The sequence below is a fragment of the Prinia subflava genome, chromosome 2 (genome assembly GCF_021018805.1).
Source record: "Prinia subflava isolate CZ2003 ecotype Zambia chromosome 2, Cam_Psub_1.2, whole genome shotgun sequence".
NCBI classification, from domain to species: domain Eukaryota; kingdom Metazoa; phylum Chordata; class Aves; order Passeriformes; family Cisticolidae; genus Prinia; species Prinia subflava.
In genome coordinates this window covers 94,669,741-94,696,223 of record NC_086248.1, presented here as the reverse complement: position 1 = coordinate 94,696,223, position 26,483 = coordinate 94,669,741, and the positions used below count along the sequence as shown (strand labels likewise).

The 26,483-nt window shown below is 40.8% G+C and overlaps 1 protein-coding gene across 1 annotated transcript; it reads right to left on the bottom strand.

Moving 5' to 3' along the window:
- Positions 1-2,165: 2,165 nt before the first annotated feature.
- On the bottom strand, positions 2,166-26,110 carry RRP15 (ribosomal RNA processing 15 homolog). Its single transcript, XM_063391059.1, has 5 exons — positions 25,956-26,110; positions 22,501-22,775; positions 20,626-20,723; positions 19,578-19,779; positions 2,166-4,579 (listed from the first exon to the last, which is right to left on the bottom strand). Exons 1-5 carry the CDS (start codon positions 26,020-26,022, stop codon positions 4,427-4,429), a joined length of 795 nt encoding a protein of 264 aa, XP_063247129.1. The 5' UTR covers positions 26,023-26,110; the 3' UTR covers positions 2,166-4,426.
- Between the last annotated feature and the right edge of the window lie 373 nt (positions 26,111-26,483).

Sequence of the window (26,483 nt, the reverse complement as noted above, 5' to 3'; positions counted from 1 at the left end):
TAGAACTGTGGCAAACAACCCCCTGTTACCTTCTACTTATGATCACACACGCCTACAACACATAACTTAAAGAACTGTTAACATCAGCAGGTTTTATATTTAACCATTTCTTAATTACGGGATGAAGTTTCTGATAAGAAGTGTAACCAGTTTATGTCGTAAGTGAACACTTTCTATTAATTATTCAGCTACTTCTGAGGACACTATGTCTGTAAGAAATCCTAGTGCTATGAAAACCTCTATGTAAGTTTGATCCTGGTTGGCAATTCACAATTAACACCACCACATTTACTGAAAAGAGAGTGAAGAAACACTAAGAAAATGTTGTAAAATGATGCTCCAAAAGTTTATGCACTGGCAGGAAAGAATGGGCTATTGAACCAACTGTGGCACTGTGAAGAAATAATGCTTTTTATGAGTATTCCTAAAATAACCTTCTAAAGTGCCTCTTGGAAACTTCTTGTGCTCATGAGTTCACATCTAAAAGCTTGATCTAAGTGCCCTAATTCATTTAAAACTTTTGTATTCAACAGGTTACACACATGGATTCAACAAAAATAAGTCATTTCAAGGGATGGCGCATTACACAAACACAAGGATCTTTCATGTTGAAGGTATTCAGTTTGACTGGAATTTCATTTTTAGCGTGTTCCTTAAGACAGAAAAGCAATTGAAAAGATGCTTTTGAAAACAATGCTTTATCTAAGAAGTATCAGCCATTGCTAAAAGTCTGAAGAAGAATAATAAAGAAAGAGCGCTCATCTGCTAGATTACTTACAGAGGTGAAACACTGGAGGTTTACATGCTGCAAGAGGTTAGAAGCCACTGCTTTATAACAGTAAATGAAATGTACAGTCTTCCACCATCTGTTAATCAAGAACTTGTTCAGCCTCCAGTGTCTGAGGTCTTAGACTCTCGAGTTTAACATCTTATTTAGCACAAGGACCCAATCTGTGTAACATGATCCTGAGTCTCTACTACCTCAAGCCTTCTCCTGGCCCTCTCACTCCTTACCTCAGCAAGTCTTGAAGAAATCATTGAGCAATTTGCAGGGATTGGAAGTGAACAACACTGATGACTGCTCTGTGTGTATATTAACTGTGCCAGGACTCATTTCATAAGAATGAGAAGTTTGTCATTTTCAGTTGTGCAGAGTGTTTTGTGCCAGATGACTTCTGCCTTCCTCCCCAGAGACCGCTACTGAGCCAGCTCCGAACAGATGCAGCTCTACAGACCACCTTCTTCTGGGAGCATCAGATAGTCAAAAAACTTTTATGGCCTCCAAACAATTAATTTCTCTCTTTAAAACAAATCAGACAGAAAAGTCCTATCTTCACCAGGAAACAGCTTCCAGCTCTTTTGTTCTGCTCAGCTTGTGAACCCAGGAGAATCTGCCTCACAGCTGCAGAAGTGGGAGCTCTTCCCTCCAGGTTTTAGCAGAGAAGATGCTGTGGTACAGTGGTACAGTGGCCTCAGGCACAACAAGGATATTCCATCACCACTCCCAAAGTATTTCCCTAACAGAAGGCTGAAGAAAAGCAGGGACAAGACAGTTATTTTTTTCCATAGGCCAACTCATGCTTTCCTTGCTGAAAAAAAGTTAGCACAATTAATGTGAAGAGAAATTAGACCAGGGGACAAGACATGGGGAAGAGCTGACCCTGTGCCTTCTCTTATTAAACAAAACCCTTGCTTTGCGTGCAATCCATAGAATATTAAACTTTACATACTCTGGAATTGGCTTGAAGCCTAACAAAACTGGAACCACCCCATCCTTATTGGCTTTATATAGATAGGTACAGAAATATACAAAGTTGAGATGATTCATGCTCTCTGGAATGAAGGGCAGCAGCACAGCTTTGCTGGAGCGGAGATATTCATGGGAGCAGGAAAAACAGAGTGAGCACTCTGACTGCTGGGAAAAGCTGCTGAAGGTTGTTCTTGGTAGCTGTTGAAGAGGAAGAACATTACTGAAAAAGGGGGTAGGGCAGCCCAGAGAAGAGACTGGAAGGTGCCTGGGCCAAACAAGATCTTTTGAACTGCTAATAAACAAAACCCAAACCTGAGAAATAAAGCAGCCTAAAATCAAAATATGTAGTTAGCAATTTTAGCAATTCTCAGAGCTTCTAGGCATATGGCACAAAAAAAAAAAGACAAGGCAAAAACAAGGTACAATATAAAATTTAAATAACTACTCAATAGACATAAAAATGTAAGTATTATGCTTCTTAAAAGGCAAGAAATGTTCTCCATATATAGCCTATGCACTCTAAATGAAACAGAAGCTCAAAATACCTTTAGCAATATTGATAGATTCTACATTTTTCTTAAACACACTAGAGACACTTCAGTGCTGTAATCAAAACATGACTCCAAAAATGCAAAAATAAACACCCAAGTATTCCAACAGTATTTGGAAAGCATTCTGAAATTTTTAATAATCACCTCAGGATGTTGCAGTTCCTAAGGAAAACTTAGATTATTTTCCAGAAGTTTGATTATGGAAAGAAACTGCTGATATGAAACTAGAGAACAACTGTAGATTTAAGGGTGCTGATGTAATTTTTCCACGGAAAGCAGCTGAACTCTGCAGAGAGAAAGCAGTGTCAGGTTAGAAAGTTATGCTGCTTCATGGACTCAAACCCCATTGCAGCATGTTTTTACACTGCACTAATGAGATGGTGACTCTCACTGCACAGCTGGACAGATGTTGAGCCTTCAGAAGCCAGGATAACCATATGTCAAACTTCTGTGGTTTTGCCACTTGGTACTTTGGGTGTATGTCTTCATTTGTGATAATAAATATCAGGCCACAAACTAATGTCTCCTCAGATTTCTAATATATTTAACACTCTAAACAGCTTGAAAATCTAAACATTTCTCCTATTAGTTTTGAGTTCTGCTGGAAGAATTATGCTACAATATATACCAGATGAGTAGGCTAGGGGTAAGACAATCATTGCCAGTTGTTGGGATGGGTTCCTCTGCCATTTTGTACCTGTGTTTTTTATCCTGCAGTACACACAAAGTTCAAACAATGCCTTTGTTAGGAAAATCTAAATCCTACAGCACATTTCAGTGCTGAAGACTGAAAATTTCAAAGTTGCTCCTAATCATATCTTGCCTATGGGCAGGTACAAAGAAAGGTTTGTCTGTAAGGCATCTGTAGAAAAGGACAGAACAGTACCATGTATTTTAACTATCAATTAATAGGCCCCAAGGCTTTTTCTTCACACAGCAAGTGGGGAAATGTGATAGCAAAGTTAAACAAATGACACAGCATCAGGCAGTCAGTCTGGAACAGCAAAGGCAGCAACCCCAGCCTCTCATTTAGAACACCCTTACCACCACACAATTCCTTCTGTATGCATGTGCTTACATAAAATATATTCTTATTATGTGTGTTAGCTTCTGCACCTCTGCAGCCAACTAATTGCTGTAGCTTAAACAAAGGCAATCGTGTTATCCTGACAGATGGCTTCCAAATTTGTTACTGTTACAGCCCACACCTAAGAGGAAGGCCTGGTTTGACCCTTTGCACACCCGAGGAATTTGGTCTGACTGAGCCTCAGAGCTGACTAAACCCACAGCTCAATCTCGGAGCTCCAGCTCCTCACTGAGAAAGGCCAGAATGCCACAACTGCACATGAAGCAACACAGAACTCAATTTTCTGTGGTATTGCTAGTAAAGCTCTCCCTCCCCAAAGAAACCAATGGCAGTGACTGTCCTTTCCTCTCCTACCAGACTCTTCACTTGCACAATCTCAGACTTGCAATGGAGAAACCATATATACACACATATATAAATACTAAGCCTTATCAGTAGGGTCAAATCTCTCTCTTCACAATTCTGTTTTCAGAGTTGTCTCCAATCAAACTAATGTTCCAAGACCAGAACTATCACATTAATGGTTACTTTCCTTCACTACCTATAGAACCTTTTCTGGCCAAAGTAGTGAAGACTCTACAGGAGTCTGAAAACTTTACAAGGTGATGGCATTTCTGTGTTTATTGTAAGCCATTTCTATTGCAAATTGCAATGACTTTTCAAAGTGCAGCAGTGATTTGGAAATGCAGGCACACTAATACATCAATTGCCATGACTAATGTATAAACTTTTAATGACCTTGGCAAAATCTATCTTTCATTGGGCAAGTGCCACTATTTTGACTGTACAAAATGTTTTGGAAATATGTTGAAAATTATACTTGTTTTGGAAAATATTTCAGGATTTCACTATAGCAAATGGAGCTATATTAAATAAAAGTTTGACATGGAGGAGAAAACACTCCAAGGTTGTGTAAGTCTTTCTTTTTTTCTTTTAAAAGAGATATCCTCCAAGTGTTGTACATTCATAGAATGCTGACTTTTTATCCAAACAAACTTAAGAAGATAAAACGTGATCTTGAATGGTTTTCAGTTTCATTCAGTCACTGTCATCTTCTTGTTTCAGACCACCTCCTTCTTCATTGTTGTCCTCTCCATCGCTTTCCTTGTCCCAGTCCTTCATAGATGCTCCCATCATGAAGTCATCCCGCAGTATATTCCATTCTGGCCCTTCTTCAGACTTCACTTCACCCTGCAGGTTTGAGAGGAAGAGAAGAAAGAACAGAGGAACATGAGATAAATGTGAAAGGCAGTAAAAGATGCAAGGTCTCCATGCAATCAAAATAACACCTCCTACCATCAGCTGATTGAGGGCCAGCTCTTTGTGCAAACAGTACAGAAACATGCTGAACAACCAAAATCACTTGATGCTAAAAATGCAAACTTGTTTTAACCAACCAGTAAAAGAAATATGGGAACAAAACAATTATTCCTCATGGATGAAACACTCAACCCTGGGCACTGGCTTCCTTTATTAAAATCTTTCTTGGCAATCAGAACGGATTCATGATATCATTTATTAACCCCCAGATGCAGCTTCATTAGAACACTTCTTGGCACATTTCTAAAACACAAATATGGATTTAATAAAGGCTTAACCCCCCCCAAATTTAATATTTAACATATTCAGTGATACGTGAACCAAATCCCCTTTATGTGAATTATTACCTCACTACCTGGGCTTGTCATATGGTACAAAGCTGCCTCTAAAAGAAACCAAGTTGATCTCCTCTTAGCAAGCCAGCAACACCTTACTCCAAATTTCCTACCTCTTGAAGTGGATAAACTCGAGGCCCACTCCACGGGCTGGCGATAATAAAGAGAAGGGCCGGGAGAGCAGTTTCAGGTTAGCGCTGAGAGCAGCGCTTGGTCGCGGTTCCGGAGGTGACAGATCGCGTTTGGGCAGTGCAACAGCCCCATCCTGTGGCAACACTTTCCAACAACAGCTGGAAGCTATGCTTGCATCCTTACCGGAGGAAAACACTGAAAACTGTTCAATGGACTGAGGAAGGATTGATTTCAGTGTTTGTGCCGTAGCAGCAAAACATTTCTGAGGAATGACACGGCTCAGGGTCCAGCAGGCAAAAACTCATCCTAGCACAGTGGAACTGGGGCACTGAAAACACTTCCTTTAGTTCTGCAGGGTCTTTGAAAATAAAGTTCACACTGGCATCCCAGGTAGGCTTTTCCCACTGCCCTGCTCCAAGGAAAGGACTTCAGCGTCCTCTGCAGACACGATTTACCCACTAGATGCAAAACCTGCAGTAAATGTAAGATCAGCACAGACATCTGTCCATGCCTCTTCTCTGTCATGCATCTAGGAAAGTGATACCACTGCATACTTCAGCTGAAGCCTGTGGGAATCAGTCTTGGGATAGAGCAGCACACAGAATTTGATAGCAGGAGAAGAGAGAAATGAAGAATGCAGGTTCATTATTGTAAATAAAACACGTCCTATCACACCATCAGGAGTTATCTGAGTGCAAAGTCTGCCAAACAAGGTATGTGTTTTTAATAGGTAATCAAAGCAGAAATGCTACATTCACTTCTGCAGTTCTTTATTGAACACTGCCCTGACAAGAAGAGGATAACAAGTCTTAACACTTTACTTCCCAAAAGGAATTTCCCAGGGCTCGGCTCAAAAAAAGAGAAACTCTACAGCTGTTCTTCAAGATGTCTGCACTGGGTTTGGGTTTAGGGTTTGCTTCTGTGCCTTCACAGATGCTCTCGTTAATAAGTACTCCCATCCAACAATTCCCCTTTTCCCAAGGGTAGTGCCTCCTAACCACTTTCCACTCTTGCAGCAATTTGCTTCAAGTGCTACATCCAGTAAACCTAAAACCATCTCTGAAAGGGCAATCTGGAATTACCTGGAATTAAAGAGCTACAGATAAGGTAGGTCCCTAGGCAGACCTTGAAATTTTCACAGGGGAATCATCTGTATTATTACAACAGTGCAACCACGGGTAGTCTGTCCTGGGGTGCAAGGAGAGGGTAACTATGGTTTTCCTCCTTTTTAACTGCATTGCAGTTATACATGTTTGCCTTTGCAGAGTAGAGAATAGTTAAAAAAAAAAAAGATACAAAAATCACCAAGTTCTTTCTTTTTTAAGGCCACATCTTTGATAAGTCACTATTTGAACAGTGAGATTTAAGAGAGTTGAATCTGAAATACTTAAATGGAAACATCCCATATTTTTTACAAAACAATCTACATTTTTTATTTTCAATAATAAACCCAACAGAATTCCATTTTTCCCAGATGTGCAGTACAGGATTTGGTGGGTTTTTTTCTTATTTTATTTTGCTTTTTAAACAGCACAGAAGGAGTAGATTATTATCAGCAATGACAGTTGCAGGCTCAGAGTTTGAAAAGCTCAATCCTCAAATTCATCACAAGCTACTATTCAGCAACCATGAGCCCTTCTTTCTGGCTATGTCAAGTGAACAACAGGACAAAAGCAGGACTTCAACAAAAGAGGGATGCTGATCCTCCATAGCATTACCCATTATGTAAGGCACCACAAAGGCCTGAATAGAGTTTTACAACAAGCCCGAAGGAGAAAGACAGAGGTAGCATGTTCGTGCCTCAAAGATGAAGATTTAATGCTTGAAAGCAAATATTTAATCAATTTTAAGCATGCTTCCAAGTGAAGAAAACGCCTTGTTTAGTATCTTCATTCCTAACTCATTTACTATTCAATTTGCCACTCAGATTAAAAACTCTCCAAATCTACTGCATCACAAAACATTCCCAAAGTCTTAAGAAAATATGCAGCAAGAGCGTTTGTATAATTAACAATTAGTTGAACTGTAACATCACTTCCCAACTTGCTTTATGTAAGAATGTTAATACTGTTGGGTTTTCAATGCCATAATCTAGTTTCATCTAAATAAAACAAAACTGATTCTTGGCACGTGGAAAATAAACCAGCTTTCAATCTACACAAATGCTTTTGAAGTCCCAGTCAGCTGTTCATGCACATCTCACTACAACACTGAAGTCCCCTTTGAACATCCCCAAAAGAAAACAAAGCAGGCTACATAAACAACAGTATAATGCTACATAATGTGAATCCTTCAGCAAGGCAAGGAGTGAAAAATTCTCGTGTTGCTTTTTTTCCCTCCTCTCTTTTATACATTGGAATTGGGTTTTCTTTGCCAGAAGGGTGTGGCAACCTATATCAAAAGGTAAAATACTTCAAGTCACTGGTATTTAACTAATTGCTGGTGATGACCTTGTTATCATGAGCTGAAATAAGGCAGACCAAAGCACGCACTGTGGTTACTTTAGTGCTGATACTTGCTCTGATGGACTCATAGTCCAGTTGAAAAGAGTTCATATAAATTAAAAAAACATCAAACAAAAACCTTGCCTACTTGCTAGGCTATCTCAGCATTAGCTGAAGTCTCATCCAGGTAGGGCTCTGTAGTGGGGACATACTTCCTGTGATATCTGCTTTGAAGACATACTCTCTAAAATCTGCACCAGGACAAGATGAGCTGAAATTCTTGGCCAAGTCCTAATAAAACCACCAAACAAAGCTCCAAACTAAGCTCCAACAAAGCTTAGTTCTGTCACTTAGAACAACCAGCATCCAGGCTGGAACTGCCTCCTGGATGCTTTTAAAGGAATCGGTCTATGAAAGCCTCGTGGCAGCAGCAGCAGCTATACGATCAAGTTAGAAATCTCCCTGGTTTGTTCATTTCTTTACAACCACAAAAAAATGGAGCTACAAAATTTGCTCTTGGTGAATGGCAAGACAGTATCTTCAACTGAGACCTGCCAAACTCAACAGTGGAGCAGCACTGACACCAAGGTGTGGGATCAATCCTCTGCCCCTTCCCAAGCAGGGTACCTGTTGGAGCTTTTCAGAACCTTACGCTCAAGCAGACCAAAATCACAGTCCTTACTGGTAAGTAATGGCATTAAAGGATATGCCTTGACACCAGGCAAAAGGCAGCATTTCACTCCACTGTTCACCAGCTTGTGTCACTTGAGCACACTGCAGCTTCTGCATCTGCAAAGCAGCAAACACACCCACAGCACCGTGGAGATTCCCTGAGAGCTGTGTCCAGAAGACAGGAACTCCAGGGCTTTAACAAAGGAACGTTTTTCAGACCTAGGGATTACAATCAGCACACTGGACCCCCATGCCTTTGCTCTGTGTATAAGATGAAATGCCAGAGCTTGCAGGGGCATCTCTCTTTACCATCACCTACAATAAATGTTTATTTGTACCTGTCAGGGAAGGAATTTCTAACATAAATATCTCTCAAGCAACAACTTTAAGCACTGAGAAAACAATTCTAACGTGTCTAATTAATCTGAACTGCCTCCCCAAGTTCCTCTGTTTTGCTCAATGCAAACATTTAAGACCTTGAGACACAGAGAAGCTTTTGTCATGACGAAGAAGTTAAAAAGCCTAACTGCCAGAACACATTCTCACATACATCTGACAATTACCTTCCCTGTCAGCCTGCATCTTGCTCCGAATGACTGCTGCTATTCTGGTCCCCATTCCCCAGCAAGGCAATGTAAACTGAGCTCAAAAAACCCCAAACAACAGCTCAGGCATACACTGAGGTGTGTTAAATCTCAATTTAAAATAACAACAACAACAACAACAATAATAATAATAATGATGCTAACAACAATAATAATAATACCCTGACTTGGTAGAAGAGGGAAAAGAAATTAAAAACAAAGAACACCAGCATAATCATTTCTCCTAAGTCCATTTTCAGCAATATGCGAGCTCACGGGCTAAGAAAATAAATTCCCTTCAGGCTGAGAAGAAATGAAAGAAACAGCGACCAAAGTAGCTAAAGCAGAAATATAAGCAGAAAACAAACTGTAATGATTTTTAACAGGAAAATGATTCTTGGGTTGGATCATTAGTGCTGCCTGCAACTTTATCTGATTTGAATTGCAGCAAGATCTTGACTCTAAGAAAGGTTCCTATGTAAGCCTGAACCCAAACAGCCAAAACCCCACAAATCTGCAAACTGAGAATATAGCCTGCACTGCTATTATCTTGAACTTCTGAACTGAATTCTCACAGCAACTCACTCTGGGAAGCATTTTCAAGCTTGCAGAACATGTGAGCTGCACATCAGAAATCTATTCTGCTGCAGTATAATCCTGCACAATCATTTATTCCTTAGGGTGAGAGTTATTCAATACCCATTTGCATTCTCTCTCTGAATGAGAAATTAGAGCAGCTGAACTAAACTGCCCTGGTTTACCTGAAGTGACACCACACTGTGGGTATCAGCAGTGGCACAGGGGATTTACTCAGATCACAAACTCTCTCATACACACCAGGATCTGCTGTGGCAATTCTAGTAAATAAATCTGAGAATAAAAACTTTTACAGTGCATTTTGAGATCTGCTGTTCCTGCTCAAACTTCTCTGAAAGTAACACACTGGAATTATTACTACAAGCACAACAAATAGTGATTTTCCTTTTGAGCACAGCCAGAAGACCACCCAGAGCTTAACGACCTGCACGAGGAATCTCCCCATCCTCACATCCTCCTCAAGGGTTTACTACAACTGGGGATGTGTGAATGAGAAGGAATGCTTTGGGTTGGCACACAGAGGCTTAAACATGGCCCAGTTTTAGAGGGGTCAGAACTCAATTACAGAATTTCTAAAAACGAGCATTAATCTGGGCCTAAGCAAAGAAGAAAATTCATAAGCATCGTTATTAAATGCTCAGTTTCAAAGAAGAATCTTAGAAAAAGCTTATGAGAGAACAGATTTCCTCAGGCTTGGTTCACCAGAAACCCCATAAATTATTATTTCTGTCAGGAAAAGCAAAAATATTTTAAGAATTCAAGCTTAACACAGGGTCCTTCTGTACACAGGACGCTCTGGAACTCCTCAGCCTGCACTGCACTCCAGCCATGGACAGCAGCCATCTCAGAACCCCCTGTGCTGCACAAGGACTTCCACACGTTTGGCCATACTGGCATCAGGACTCCCTTCCCAGGTTTGAATGAGCATGATGTTTAACATGGGCATGCTGCACCAGGAGCTGCTCACACACAGTAAAAACTCACCTGAAAACACAATTCACCCAATGAAACAATCCTACAGGTACCTTACAACACAGGCACCAACTGTGACCTGCACCCATACTGGCATGAAATATTTGTAACTGTAATTTGTAACTCACATTCCTTAAAATACAAGGCAAAATGACAATGCTGAAATATGAAGTAATGACCCTGTCATTCCAACTGCCAGGCCAAAACACTCCACTCTCATAAAGAAGAAAGAAAAGGTCCATGAATAAGCATTTTTAAGTAGGTACTAAGTAAAGATTAGTTCAGAGTAGATTGCAAGTTATTAAAGAAAAGGTATCTGGAAAGATAGGACTAGATTCATACATTCCCTGCATGAGGCTGTCATGCAACACATCAGAGCAGAAAGTTTATAGACTCTTTCTATGTGCCATTGCTACTCATTTTCAGTCCTGCTGGTTTTTGTCTCCTGTAAGAACAAACTCTTCATCATCCTCATCTATATGTGTCTACCCTCACATCTGAATGCCTGCTGATCACTGACAGTGGAATTCCTGCCTCCCAGTCAGGCCATTCCTATGCCTGTAGTCACCTGTTGCTCCTACCCTTTACTCACCTGTAAATCTCCACACAGCTTTCATGTACTTGGCACTGCACAGCATCAGCACCAATTAATACCAAATAACACTAAATTAATACTTGATATAAAGACTCTCTGAGTACTGTGGTTGAAAACAACACATGATCAAGACCTTTGTACTTAAGGCAGTGTGTTACACTTTCATTGCTTATCAGACAAGAATCTGTATGGCCAGTTATAGTAACCAAACTAGCTGAATCATAGTTCTGACTTGGAAAAGATGGTGCTGTCTATGGGAAAAAACAACTTTTGCTAGCTAGTCAGAAGCTTCAGGTCTGAGGCAAAATATTGTTCATTTTATATTAAAATCATACTGGTTAATTAATAAGAACAATCTTATATGGACCATTCCCATCATTACTACTAGAAGGAAGATACTGAACTGAGAATTCTGTTTGGATGACAAACAAATTGAAGGAATAAAGAACTTTTCTAGATGTGCAGCATTTCAACCCTGAAATAAATGCCACACAACTTCTCAAAAGTAGTAAAAATGCTCTGCATCAGCTGGTCCTTCATTTCCTAATGTGTATTTCCAACAGTAATGAGGACATGACAGAGTTCAAAGATGAACCTAAACATCACCTCAGATCCAAACCATGATTGTTACAAGATTGCACAGTTCCTGAACACCAAGCTGTACCTGGAAAATACACAGACATAGCAAGAATGCCTAGTAAAAATATGCAGTCAGGATCAAGCCCTCCTCTGTGCTATCCCTCAGAAGTCACATCTTCATGTCTTTCAACAGTCTGCTTTAGACAAACATTTTCCAGTCACAGCGGATTTTTCTCAGATGTCACCCATTTATGAAAGACATTTATGCACTATCTCAGCTGGGTACCTAAAATTTTCTGCAAGTTGTTATAAAAGCTTCCCTGTTGGTCCAGTAAGGAAACATGCAGACCTGCAGCTGTATGGACTATTTATGATTTTTTTTTTACAATAAATCAGCAGCTTGCAAGTTTTTGAATAATATGAATATCACTCAAATTATTTAGCATCAACAAATGATGCTAAAATCATCCACTGTTTTTCATTATGATTCAGAAAGAGGCATAATGGAGTGAGTTCCAAAAGGTTGTCTCAAACAATAAAGGCTACAGTAATGACCATGCCCATCCTTTCAGCACTTAAGAAATCATCTCACAGAACAGCTGATGAGAAATAAGTGGGGTGAGTGAAAAACCTCCTCTTCCTGATTCAGGATTTCCACTTTTGAGTCCCAGAAGAAGTATAAGGATCCAAAAAACTTCAAGGTAGGAGGGTGAGGGAAAAAAAAACCAAACAAAAACACCAAAACAGAGCCTACAAGGAAGTAACCTTTGTGCAATTTTAATACTAAATATGAAATAATGACATTTTCATGTTGGCTAAGCAGCTTGTATGACCTCCATACAATGATTGCTCTTGCTTTTACTTAAATGGTTTTTGTGACGTATTCTAGAGGTCTCCAAACCCAAATTTCTCTGATTTTATATTCCTGTAATTTCCCCTCATGCTGCTATGTGTGAGTGGCAAGCTCATTAAGGAACAGACCATAACCCTCAATACTCCCAGGCTGCTTTCTAAAAGCAGTTTAAATCTGATGCATGAAGATGTAAACTGCCCAGGATCCCAATCCCTTATCTTTAACATCTGGCTACCCTTTCTCTGCATTTCTGACCTTTCCATCTCCTACGTTTCTGTATGGGCTTTCCCAACAGCTGCAGGTGGAGAAGAAATGACACAGACCACCTAGAGAACACTGTCCAAAGTTCAGCAGCAAACTGAAAAGAGGTCAGACCTTTCCAAGAGGCAGTTTTAGTACAATTTGTAATACAAACAGGTTTAAAAAGTACATTTTCTAATCTTTCAGTAAATTTCAGAAACACTCATTAGAAACTGGCTGGGATTTCCCATACTACTGAAAAAAAATTTACTGAGCTCAGCAACCCTCTAACCATTGCAAGCTGGAAGCTTTTTGACCCACCAGTGCTGAAGTCTATCTACCAAGATAAACAGATGAGTAGGTACCCACAGAGGTCATTTATAACACACACACTCTGGAAATCAGAACATTTTATACCTTAATAAAACTTCAAAGTAAAGGAATTACTTTTATTGTAATTTCCAATAGCAAATGCTCAGACAGGGGAAACAAACTTATTCAGATAGACAAGCTCCACCCAAACCTTCTTACTTCCAGAGAACATTTTTCTATAAAACTTTATGAAATGTTTAGCTGTATTTTTCTCTAAGTACACTGCCCTGCCTATAAGAGTTACGAACAAAGCCAAAAGTGGAGAGCTGCTTTTATAAGGCTTCCAACTTGATTTAGCAGATAAAAGTCTAATAGGACTTGACTCTTTGTGCTTTGTATACTCATAGGAAGATCAAAAGAAGATGTATGCCACAAGTTTTTCAAATGTGGTTGTTTTAGACAGTTTTACTGAAAAAAAAAAGCCTTGCAACATCTTCTGGGAAAACAGAACACCATCATAGTATCCTGTGCAGTAATAAACAAATAGCAAGGCAAGTTACTCTCAAATATGACAGATGGAGCTGTCTCAGCATTGCCTGACATTTCAGTCACAAGTCCCTGTTTATATTCACTTAAAAATTTGCCAAACTTCAACTGCTTCACGCTGAAGCATTTTGCAATGTTTCAAATATAACCACTTCATTCCTTTTCACAGAAAGACAAACTTAAAATATTTTGTCTTCAGCTCTAAGGAAGAAAGAGACGTTTTCTACAGGAACCCATTAAAACGTTGCATCACTCATTCTTTTTAAACTTAAAAATCGGTTAAGGATGTGTTTTGGAGCTGGCAATGTATCTTTTGCTATCTCCATGAACATTTTCCTGGATCTGACCAAGTTCTAAACACCTGGAAGATCGCCCTCCCCAAACCTCAGGTCATCACCTCAGGAGATGCAACAGGCATCCAGCATCCAAATTCTCTTAAGATATCTGTCCTCACTGATCACACACTGTCTGCATCTTAGCAGGCAGCATGCAGCTGAGCTGTGAGTGACTCATGGTGACACAGGGAACTGGCCCTCCTGTGGGCACAGCTGTCAGGGCTGCTCCTGCATTAGGCACAGAACACTTGCCTGGCCCTCAGGTGCAGGGGGAAAGAACCTGTCAGCAACACAGAACAGGAAGAGGATAAAAAAGAGGTAGAACAAAGTGCAAAATCACAGCCTTTTCCCTTCCTGATTTCTGATCAAACATCTGAAAAAGAGGACAGAAAGGGATATCTGAATATAAAACCATAGGAAAAAGGGTAAACCTAGTAAAATACTGCCCTTCACAAGACCCTTAATTGTCTTGTGTGGAGTTGAATTTACAGTGTTAAGTTCTTGACACCTAATCAATCAAATTTAAATATTGAAACATAGAAAAATTTAAATTGACATTTAAATATTGACCAAGTCCTACATTCCCATGTTAACACAGATGTGCATTACCTGCTATGACAACAATCAGGGAACTGAGCTTGCACATTTTAAAAACCCAAACCTGTTGATGGCCCAAACCCTGCAAGATTTAAAGTAAAAATGTCACCATCAAACAACCTCTAATATTGCATAGCAACCCTTTACCTTAAAGAGCATAAGGAATATAGGATATAGCAAACTGGCAGGCTGCACTGCATTTATCCCTGAGGATATTCCTAAGAATACAGCATATACTTAGTTGTCAGCAACTTTTTGGTACAAAATCAAAAAACTTCATTAAAAGCATCAGTTCCAAACATATATGGGGTGACCTTCACGAGAATGTACACATAGTTGGGAAAAACAGATACAACTGCAGGATATAAAGGAATCCAAATTAAAAGTTTTTGTGCATGTGATGGGAAGACATTTATTAAAACTGGGAGAATACATCTACTCTGGCCACAGCTGAACTAAATTAATACTTGGCTGCCCCCTCAAATCTGCTGGAATACATGCATGCCTGGTTACTCCTTCAATTAGGTCTGTAAAATCAGCTCACAACAGCTGTAGTAATAAACTTCTGCTACTCTGCAATGCCATTATCACCTAAGGAAGTTTCCTGATAAGATTAAAAGAGGTGTTGATACACCTTACCAAACTTGCAGAAGTCATCTCTGCCTTCATACACACTTCAAAAACAATTTCCTAACACAGACTGAAGCAACTGTTCAGATTACTGTCACTCCAAAGAGGTATATGAATGAAAACAATTTTTTTTCACCCTCCCCATTTCTGCACTGTGGAAACAGTGAAAGGAAACAGACCATGCTGACGGCCAGCACTCAAGAAGCTGCAAGGAAAAGATGACAGTCACTCTCAGTTTTTAAACTGATCTGACTTTTAAGCTGAAAAGCACAAATAATACTCCCATTTAGTTTAAAAAATGAAAGCCCCCATGCCAGTCCTTGTATCTCAGCAAGAACAGCTGTTGAAGTCAGAAGTGTAGTATTCCTCCTGCCCTTGAAAAATCTTCAAACTACTGCTTAAAATAAAGTCTTATGAACAGAAGAAAAATCTACAGTAAGCCTGACTCTAATCACTGTCTTTACAAATTACTTCCCAGATACTTGGAGCATTTCTAAAATATGCTTGAGGTGGAAGGAACTTTTCTGGAAAAGCACTTTAAGTCCCATATGAGCAATAGCTGCTACGAAATAGCATTTGTATTCTTCTCCACTCATCTTCCTTCCCATCAATAAATTATTTCAGAACAGGTACTATTTTGAGACCAACACACCAATTTTTTCCAGATGCCATCACAACACAGGAAGCAAATTGTACCTCTGGGTCATGTAATCAGCCTAGCTTACAGAAAGATTACCTTGCAGAATTTGGGTCATGGTTGCTGAAGCAGACCAGGAAATCCTGCTCTTACTTTCACCACTGAAATGCTCTGCAAGAGATCTGATGTAAGAAAGCTTACAAGTTAAAGCAAAATCCTGCTGTAAAGTCCTAATTAAAAATGAAAGGTTCAGGAGCACAGGTTATGCTTCTCATAAAGAGTATCTGTAACTTTCGTGCCAGTTGTTTATATGTCACTAAAAAATGTTTTACCACAAGGAAAATGCTTTACTGGGAGCAGCACAAATGACAAGAGAAAAGTGAAGATGAAATTGTCACTGACACACAGCAAGCGAGGAGAATAACTCTGAATTTCCTCTGAATTTCTTTCTTTTCTTACAGTTAAGATTTCAAGACCTCATGTACACTACATTAGCCAATGTATCTGTGCAACTCTAAGAGAACTCATTCAGCCCTGGAAGCAAAGGTACTTCCTAAGCGCACCCAGAAATTTATTAAGGACCTGAAGAAAACAAAAGGTTCCTACAAGGAATCCTTTACTGCCACTACCTACTTTTGCATTCATTCTATAGACAAAAATGACTTCAGACTCCAGGCCTGAAAAAACAGCATTTCTGACATGCACGTTTTCTAAACCTATAGTTTAATAATGTTTCTTGTAGTGTCTTACAAGAAGATACAACCAACACATCCTGAAATGAAAGCTGGTGTGTAAGGATTGTGTTGAACAAAATTGAAAGCTATCATATCTGACAGTAAAAGATTCCTAGATAAACCCACCCCAAAACTTAAATAATAGGTCTATCCGAACACAAATGAGTGGGATTTTATTTTTTTTAATCACTACAGTTTTCTCCAACATTGCAAAGCTTCAGACAAGGTGGTGAGGGGAGAGAAATTAGATGATCTTACCCAGAGGCAAGCATCATGCACAGTAACTTGGAAAAAAAAAACAGGAAAAAATATTACACAAGTCAGCTGGCTCAGCAAGGATTAAGAAATACCTTGATAAACAGCAAATGATATGAAAGGCAAAGCTTTTGGCTCCTGCTCAAAAAAGTAATTACTCCCAGCTGGGCACACAGAACTCCAAGAAGGGCTACAGTTTCTCAGGAAGGGCACAGGAAAACGTACACAGCCTTACAGCCTTTCCTTCATAGCTCTGTTGGTAGATATATGCCAAATAGCATTTAGGCCAATGGCTAAAAGTAAACAAGACTATGAACAATGTTCTAGTGGGGCACAGGTTACCTGTCCTTCCCAGGAATGCATGAAGCTGATGGAAACAGCAAACAGAATTTAAAACGTGGTCATGCTTCTTTGAAATCATACTGTTGCAGAGGGGCCTTTACAGAGCATTTGATTCCTTTTTTTCACACATAAATATACTTGGCTAAATAGTCAATCAACAGAGCTTTATAAGGGGTTTCTTCAACAACCTCTGACAGTTGAAAGAAATGGCCACACTTTCAAAAACACAAAGCAAATTTTGCATTCAAAATCTCCTGCAGAGCAAGAAAACGCTTTTGCCCATTCTCAAATACAGTCAAGTCTCATGTCACAGCACAAGACTTGAGTCAAAAAAGATTTGCTTTCACTGGTACAACTTTTTTCTGCTATTTTTCTTGCTGACTGCTTGTTTTATGTGGGTGGGGTAGTGTTTTTATTGTTCTGGACTGCCTTTTAATTGATGGCAGAGTGCCTGGATTTTGGGATTGGCATCTTTTCCATTGTTTTTGCTGAGATAAATAAGTGTATCCCCCCCTTTTTTTTAAATGAATACACTCTATACTCTTGACTGCTAAAAACAAACCCACAAAACAAACAAACAAAAGCTTTCAGATGGCATAAACAATCTGCTGAAATCCTGCTGCAAGGAATTTACTACCGAAAAGCTCCTACCCCTGAAACACCCTCAGAGACCAAGAAGCAGAGATACGACAGTGGAGGCCAGCAGAACTGTTCAGTGGCTAAATATTTGTGTAATTCTGAGAAGGAGAATGAAGAGCAGATTTTGGCCTCAACCTCAAGCCTCAACAACTACCAGGAGGGGAACTTGCTAAATGAGTAAGATATGTCCTCAAGAGAAAATAAGGCAGATTAGGAACAGCTTGAGGAGGAGTTATTGAGGAGTTTGGTTCAGTATTAAATTGAATGGAGAGTCACTGAAGCAAAGGCAACAAGGGAGAGAGGAAGGGGGCTGCTCTGTCTAGGCAGACGTGCAATTAAAAACCCCAACCAAAAACCTTGATCCCCACCCCAGGTTTTGTGCACAAGCAATGTGAAAGCAGCACCTACATTAACAATCAAACCCAGCAGTAACCAGCCAGCATCTAAAGCATCTCCAGAGGTCTTGAATGGAAATATACTGTTACTGATGCTGCCAAAATAAAACTTGAAGTATAGAAATATTTGCTAGCTGTGTTTCCTGACCTAGTAATTTCAAAACTGACCTGCTACAATGTGTCACAAAAAAAGGTCCTATTTCTTGCTCAGCTATTGATTCAATGCTGAGTGCAACAGTAATTGGCACTGCCATTGTTCCAATATTCTGCTATTCCGAGGGAGTAAAAACAAACAAACCAAAAAAGGGAACCACACACATGCACATGCCCCCCCCACCCAAACAAGCAAGCTGGAATTATTTAAGGAGAAATAAAGTGTCAGCACCAAGCTAAATTGTTCTCATTATCCAAAGAATTTAAAAAATACTTTAATATTGCACTTGCATGAAACTTGTATGAGCACTCCATGCCAGGCAGTGTTTCAGCATGTTCCCCAAGTGCACACAAACAAAAAACATATGACAAACTGTTGTCTCCCAACTGATTAAAGTATTTCTTCCTGGCACAGAAAAGCACTTAGTTAACTGCAGTGTGTCTGTGCCAACTGCAGTCTTCCACCCACCACCAAGCACAGAGTTCAAACCTGAACACAAGGACGCTTCAAAACCATGCAGCTTCTGAAATACGAGAAAGAGTGTGCCTGAGCAACTTGTTTTCAACCCTGAGCTACTTGGTGAGCTGAAAGAACTGATGAAGAGCTGGATGAGTCCAACTACACTGTGTCTCAAAAACACTTGGAAAAAGTGGAATGAATTTCTTTCCAAAACATCACAAGAGTAAGGAAGCCACACCAGTCCAACGCACATGGTGAATTGGGGAAAGAAAAGCCTAACTATAAGGTTTAATATTTCTCAGTTTCTTTCTGTTGTGGTATCCATTTTGTATGGCAAATCCGTCAGTTTCAGACACCATAATCACCCAAAGGAAGCGAGGCTGATGTGACCAAACCATGGGGACACACAAGCAGTACAGTCTAATGCACCATGTAAGATGAACAGCCTCCAGGTCTTCAACAATTTCAGGGAGCTAACTATTTATAGCCAAATTACAAATGTTGCAACCCATTATTACCCAGCAGTTTGTTCCATGCCTAGTGCAAAATCCAAGATTAAATCCAGTGTTTCATAATCTTTTTTTAAACACATAGCTAAACCGAATTATTTGCATAAAAGGCTCGATGTCTTATGATAAGAGCTTCCAGTGTTTTGTACTTGGATAGCCAAAGGACAGAGAAAGCAGGCTATGAGCTACTTGTTCCCTTCCAGAAGTCTCAAAACCTCTCAGCCATTTGGGTCACAGGTTTATGAAGAGCAGGCACATTAATTGAGTCATTACATTGAGAAGGCACCTTGTAAACATTTTTTTCCTCACAGATGAAGCTTACCTGTTTACTTTTTGTGGCCCTTCCAGCAGGATTCTTGCCCCCTTTAGCCCCCTCCATGTTCCTTAAAACATCGATGAAATCTCTCTTTGAAACAGAAGACATCAGTTTGGCGCGCTTCCTCTCAGAGCTCCCAACTTTCTTTATCTCCTCTTCCATCTTCTTCTGGTGCGCCCTGACAGCGTTGAATAATTGTACAACACCTCTGGGACAGGGACAAAGACAACAAAGCAAATTTTTTAACTCAAGTTCCTTTCACAGAAATGAACCCCCTACTAAGGCTAATTAGTGCAGATGCTGGATGGCTTCTAGCTCCCCAAATTGGTTCCTCAACTGGAACCTCAATTCAGTTAAGAGGTAACATTTACTGCAACATAAAAGACACTCAATTTTTACTCCTCCTTCACACTTATTGCTAGCAACCAGTAACAAACAAATGCATAAATAACTATTCAGGCTCTGAAGTAAGCCTGATAACACAGCACTGAGATCATTTTCATCCTTGAGCACGTTGCATCCTTGAGAGCATGTTATTTATCCTAAAATCAGTTATTAAATTACTCAGGCAAATTTCTTAATAGCAGCTGAAGCTGGGGGATAAGGCAGAGGAATGAGTAAGGACACACATACAGCCAGCACATCAAAATGTTCAACTAGTTCTGTGATACCAAACTACCACACTGTGAACAGGCAGCTGAACTTCACAGCCGTGGATCTGGTGAATCCTCTGTGGAGAAGCAAAAAAACAGAACAGTAGAAACAACTGTTCTGCATTTTTAAGGCATTAAATTAACAAAATGAGGGGATCCAACAAAGCACTTCTGTTAAGCAAACATTAGACTCCCATCTAAATTTTTACTCTTTCGTAAAGCTTCTGAAATCTTTTGTTGAACTTGATACTGTACAATGCAGACCTGTCTATAAATCTCTCGGCTCCTGCTAGTCACTTCTTAAGAGTTCAATCTGATTGGAAACAGATTACCTGCACAGGCCTTTTCCTCCTCTTTTTGATATACATATATTTAAGGAAAGCACTCAGAAAAACTTTTACCTTGTGGCAATTCTCTGAAGATTTCTTTCCTTCTCTCGGTCTTTGACAACATCTGGCTTCACTCGACACATCATTTCCCATTCCCGCTTTTTATCGAGCTGCATTATAAATATTGTCATGTGAAACAACAGGGACATTTGAGAATGCAGCATGAACTGATAGAGTATGTAGCAGGAGGTAAAAAAGAATCTGCAAAGTTCAGTTTGGTGGAAAGTAAAAGGAGCTCCAATACAGGGCTGGACAATAGGTCTGAGTACCTTGCATTGATACAACAGGGGCCACTCAAACCGCAGAGAGTCATCTGCTTCCTAGGAGAAAGATGCTTTCATACTGACTGCCATGAGCAAGGAAATTACTCAAAGACAGCCTTCAAACCTCAGACTTCACAAGCTGATCACAGAAAACTTTATACATAATAAAATCCTGGGTCCATCAAGACAGGCATGTCACACTTTGAGCCTTGGGAATCTGACTTGCCCCCTCAGAACTGATCCCAGTATGGTTTTGTGACCAAAGTGACACTCAGCAAGGAGTGCAACAGGCAGAACTCTAACACAGGAAGAGCACCAAGTGTCCACCAGACAACAAGTCGTATACAATACTGGGTTTTGTCTATTTTTTTTTGGAGGCTCTCTGTTTCAAAACCAAATTGATCACTTTTCCATTACCAACAGACAAAATTCCACCAGGTTTGTTTCTGCTGCAATAGGAGACCACTGTCCTTCATGACCTCTGCTTTAGGAGTAAGGTAGTGACACTTCTTCTCCTCTGAACAATTTAACAGTGTCTTAGGCCTGGTGATGTTCCATTAAATCGGTTTTATGCAAGAAGACTAATGGAATTTCAGAGTCCTTATCTTTATAACTCCAGGCAGACCACTATGAATGTCTGAGTTTATGACCATATTTTGGCCTTTGATCAAAAGAACTGTTCTATCCTACCTTTAATCAGCAAGAAATCAATGAAAGGCAAATTGCTTTCAAGTTTCTCTACAGTAAACAGGTCACTTTGGGGACCTTTGGCCCATTTTGCAGTATTCTCACATATTCATTGGATGAGAGCAGGTATTTAGGGCAACCATGACTGTGTAGATGCTGTACTGAAGCTCTCTGTATTTAAAAGGCAAGCCATGGCCCAACTGCAGCATGCCCCAAACTGTCAGGTGAATAACCTGCTTACCCCACTGAAACAGAACTGGTAGGATGAGACATTAGAACTATTAATTTATTTCTAGCCTGAAGGTAAATCAATCAGAGCCTGGAATTAAAAGTTCCACTGAAGGCACAAACAAATGACTTACTTGCCAACATGGCTTTGTTTTCTTCATACCAGTTTCAGAACCAGAAGCAATTTAGGGCACTGACATGGCAATAGAAAACTCCAATCAGGAAAACGATTGAGGGGAGCAAACAATAATGCACAATCTCAAGCTGGAGTCCTTGATTTTGGAAGTCCCAGCACAATTTAAAGTCTTTTTTCTCTTTCTCCTTCTCACTTTCTGTGGTAGAGAACTATTTCATTTTGTAATGCCAACAAAGTGAATTTCCCCCCAAATTAACAATGCCAATTAGAAAATCAAGCTTAACATATCTGCTTTCACCCCCTCAAAAAAGAAAACACCTTAAGCTGACAGACTGGAACACTCCTGCTGCCAAAGTTCAGCCTGCCTGATGACCCAGAAGAAGCAGTAAGGGAAAAAATCTTACACAGCATGACCGGAAAGTTAAAAAAAAAATTAAGCTACTCAGGATCACTATGGAGGGGAGACTGCAAAACTGACACAGCCTCAGCAGAGATTTGGGACAGTGCTCTGAGACTCTTGCATGGAGCCCATCAGACAGTCACTGCACATGGAATACCGCATCTTTTTCTCACCCTCATCTTCTTTTCTTGCCTCTCTTGTTTTTTTTTCTCTCTCTCCTTCTCCAGGCTTTTATTCTTGGCCAAGATGGTGGACTTATTCTGTGGAATTTTTTTGTTGAGCACTTTTGCCATGGCATCTGCCCATCCTGAACTTGGGCCATCTTTGGAGCTTGTTGCCTTTTCAGCCACGTTGCCAGGGGCTGCTGCTTCATCTTCATCATCACCATCCAGGGCTTCACCTCCCGAGGAGTAGCTGTCTTCTGGAAGTTCTGAGCTTAACTCAGAACCTAGGGATAAAGAAAAAAGAAAGAAAAGAAGGAAAAAAAAAATATCAGGAATTGTTTTCTAGTAAGAATTATCCAAGTTCAGAGTGAGGTATTAATGTACATGTGCTGTTACAATTATTTACTCAAGCAGGCACACACCATTATACTGAATTTATTAGAATCTATGCAGTGCAAATGCTTGCCCACCTCAATGATAATTTAAAGTGATGGCAAGAGGCCAGGCAGAAGGGCAGCCTTGGATATTTATTATTAGGTTATTGAATATTTTTATGTTTAGGGCTGGTAATTGCGGGGGAAAAACCTGTCTATTTTTCAGTTTAAAAAGTGTAACTTATAGATGCCTATCCACACAAACATGTGTGGATATGTGTACACACTCCAAGAGAAACTGCAACAGTGACATCTGGTGTTTGAGTGCAAACAGCCACAGGAATGAAACTGAAGCTGGGGGGCATTTCTTACGTGACAGCAAAACCTGCTCAGAGAGAACACCACCAGCAAAACCACTATTACCTAAGCAAAATGAGTCCAGGGGAGGCTGCTTTGTGAAATACAGCATCAAGAAAGCCATCAGACAACTCTAAAGAAACTCTAAAGAGGCACTGAGCTTTTCTGGGATAAGTAACTGCTCAAGTTACACTAATAAAACACTCCCAAAGTCAAGTTTCCTTACTCCTATGAGCCCTTCAAAATCAAAGAAGAAACTAAAGTTACAATATCAAAGTTTGGAATTACGCAATATTAAGATGGCTGAAAACAGCCACATTGATGGCACAACAAACACATGAAGAATTAGTCCTCTTTGCTCTGTTCAGTGAGTCAAACTGCACAAATAGAAGTCTTTAACAGTGCAGATGATTAACTAGAATGAAATGGGCTGCAGGTTTAGGGTGTGCTAAAATATGCTTGGTTTTTTCACTTCATCACGTAATCAAGAGCAGAGCACACACAAGGTCCTGCCACCATTAACTACTGTTCCTCTAATATTTGTGCCACATTTAATTTTAAATTAGTTATCTTATATACAACTTTCAAGGCTGCAGAATCAAGTGCTGAACAGAAGGAGGCTGGTTTCTAATCCCACCCCCTCCCACCAGCAAGGGACGGATTCCCAACCTGACTCACTTTCATCCATCTACCACTCAAAATCCTGAAAAAAGAAAGTGTAAAGTTTAAATCACAGTACTACTGAGCCAAGTGCTTTACTTTGTAAGGACTCCTATATCCCATGAAGTACCTTTATCAACCAAACCATTAAGAGAATGAAGCCAGGAGTGCTTCACAAGATCTGTTCTCCATCAAACCATGCAGGCAGCTATTAATGATATTCCTCATTAATTATCTTTCTATTTAATTACTAAGCAAACATAAACACACACTCTGTTGCCACACTAATTCATTATTCTGCCTTCTCCATGAGGTTTTAAACCAGCTTAAAATCTAACAAACAACATAGCAGCAAAACAGTGGAACTGACCAATTTAAAACAAAACCTCTACTGCCCAGGCATGTTTAGAGGCTTGGGGAGCATTTAGTTATCCTGATGGAAAGAAGTAAGAGTCTGTGGTTACAAAATAAACATGGGAGAGAAATAATCACTGAAAACCTGGTCATTATCTCTACCAGTACAACTTTTACTTCTACATAGTGGTATGTCATGTTCCACTCAAAATAAATTATGGGAGTGTTTTCCAACAGTCCTTACTATAAATTAGAAATTTAGAACTGGCAAATTTTCTCAGCACACTCAGTAATGACTTAAAGGCATCCTTTTTATCCTTTTTTGTATCAGTATGTCTCCACATCCTGAGCTACAAATAATAATAACAATAAAAAAATCAAACTATTGCCTGTGAAGAATTAAGTGCATCACCACATCCTGGTTCCCACACACAAAACAACATCAAGTTTTCACCCCTGAGCCTTGTCCATGCTAGCAAGTTGCTATTTAGCTTTTAAACAAGGAATCAACCTCTGCTGGTGACTTTTTTTTGCACACACAAAAGCTAACAACTACCAAAAGTCCAAACCTAAATCCCCCCACTGCTTAGGACCAGCTTTTTCAGTTAGCCATAAAAAACACATCAGACTTATAAAAAGGAAATTTGCAATAGCATGTATAACTTCCTTTACTTAACATCTTCTGCCAATAAAATAGGAGAATAATACCAACAACATTTTGCTTTCAACAGCTACAGAAAAATTAACCAGATTTCCACTACCAGCCATAATTTATTCTTTAATACATCAGAATATCAGTCAAAAGCATGAGATAAAGAAGAGGCATTTCAAAATTTAAACCCGATTAACTCACTGTGAAGTAGGACCTGGGGCCCTATTCTGAACTGAAAAGACTGATACCTGGCATAGATTTAATATGAAAAGCTCTAACTGTTTCTCTGTGTGTGTGTTGTGAAATACACATACAGGTCTCTCTAATTAACTTTTTAAAACTCGCTCAGTGATCAAGGTAGGCACACAGTTAAAATATTCAGCGCAGCAAACATTCAGCAATGAGCTCTGAAAGAAGCTCCCACACAACGCTTCCCTTTGCGTTCAGTTTTGACGCTCAAACCAAGCAGCTCCAAACCGCCACAACCCTGACTCCTCACAGAAAAAAAAAAAAAGAAATCCAATTACAGGACAGAATTAGGAAGTGATCACCACTAGTCAGGTACACCCTCAAAACACGCAAGGAGGCGAGAACGAGCGGAGGACCGGGAATTAAGGGTGAATCACTGGAACGAGAGCAGAGCTTCCCTCGAGAGAAGCAGATCCCGGTCTCGCACGGACACGGAGCTCGTGCGGCTCCGCACAGTCGTTCCCCCCTCTCCCAAGAAAGCTATTTTGGTGGCCTAGGGAATTAAGGAGCTGTGTCGGTGCTCCCCGGGCTGAGCGGCAAAAGCCAAAGGGCGAGCGCTGGGCGGGCAGGAGCAGCCACAGCACCAGGCACCGCGGGGATGCCACCCACGGGACACGCCGCTGGGAGGTGGCCTCAGCAGGGCCGGGGCCTGAGCTCCCGTTCCCCACGCCGACCGGCGCCGGCCCTCGGAGCAGGGTGGGTGAAGAGCCACGGACGGGGCAGAGAGGAAAGGCCTCCAAGGTCAGAGGCGGCCCACAGCGGCGGCCGGCGATGCTCCAGAAGAAGAGAGGGGCCCACCCCGTTCCCGCTGGCGTTACCACTGTCCGTGTCTGTGTCCGTGTCCGCGGCCCCGCGCCCACGTGGGCCCGCCACGGCCGCCGCCATCTTCCCCGCGGTCCAGCCAGCGCCGCGCTCCGGCCCGGCCCCCGCGCCGCCAACCTGCGTTCCGGCTCCAGAGGTTCCGGGCAGGACAGCGGCGCTTCCGGCCCGGGGCCGAGCGGGGCCGTGAATAAACACACAGGGCTGCCCGGGTAAAATGGGCCGTGAATAAACACACAGGGCTGCCCGGGTAAAATGGGCCGTGAATAAACACACAGGGCTGCCCGGGTAAAATGGGCCCGTGAATAAACACACAGGGCTGCCCGGGTAAAATGGGCCGTGAATAAACACACAGGGCTGCCCGGGCAGCAATGGGCCGTGAATAAACACACAGGGCTGCCCGGGCAGCAATGGGCCGTGAATAAACACACAGGGCTGCCCGGGTAAAATGGGCCCGTGAATAAACACACAGGGCTGCCCGGGCAGAAATGAGCCCGTGAATAAACACACAGGGCTGCCCGGGCAGA

Coding starts and splice junctions, on each gene's coding strand:
- RRP15 (XM_063391059.1), bottom strand. CDS start 26,022: ATGGCGGCGGCCGTGGCGGGCCCACGTGGGCGCGGGGCCGCGGACACG. Junction 22,776..25,955: donor GGACACAGACACGGACAGTG/GTAACGCCAGCG, acceptor CTTTATCCCTAG/GTTCTGAGTTAAGCTCAGAA. Junction 19,780..20,625: donor CTTCAGAGAATTGCCACAAG/GTAAAAGTTTTT, acceptor TCCCTGTCCCAG/AGGTGTTGTACAATTATTCA.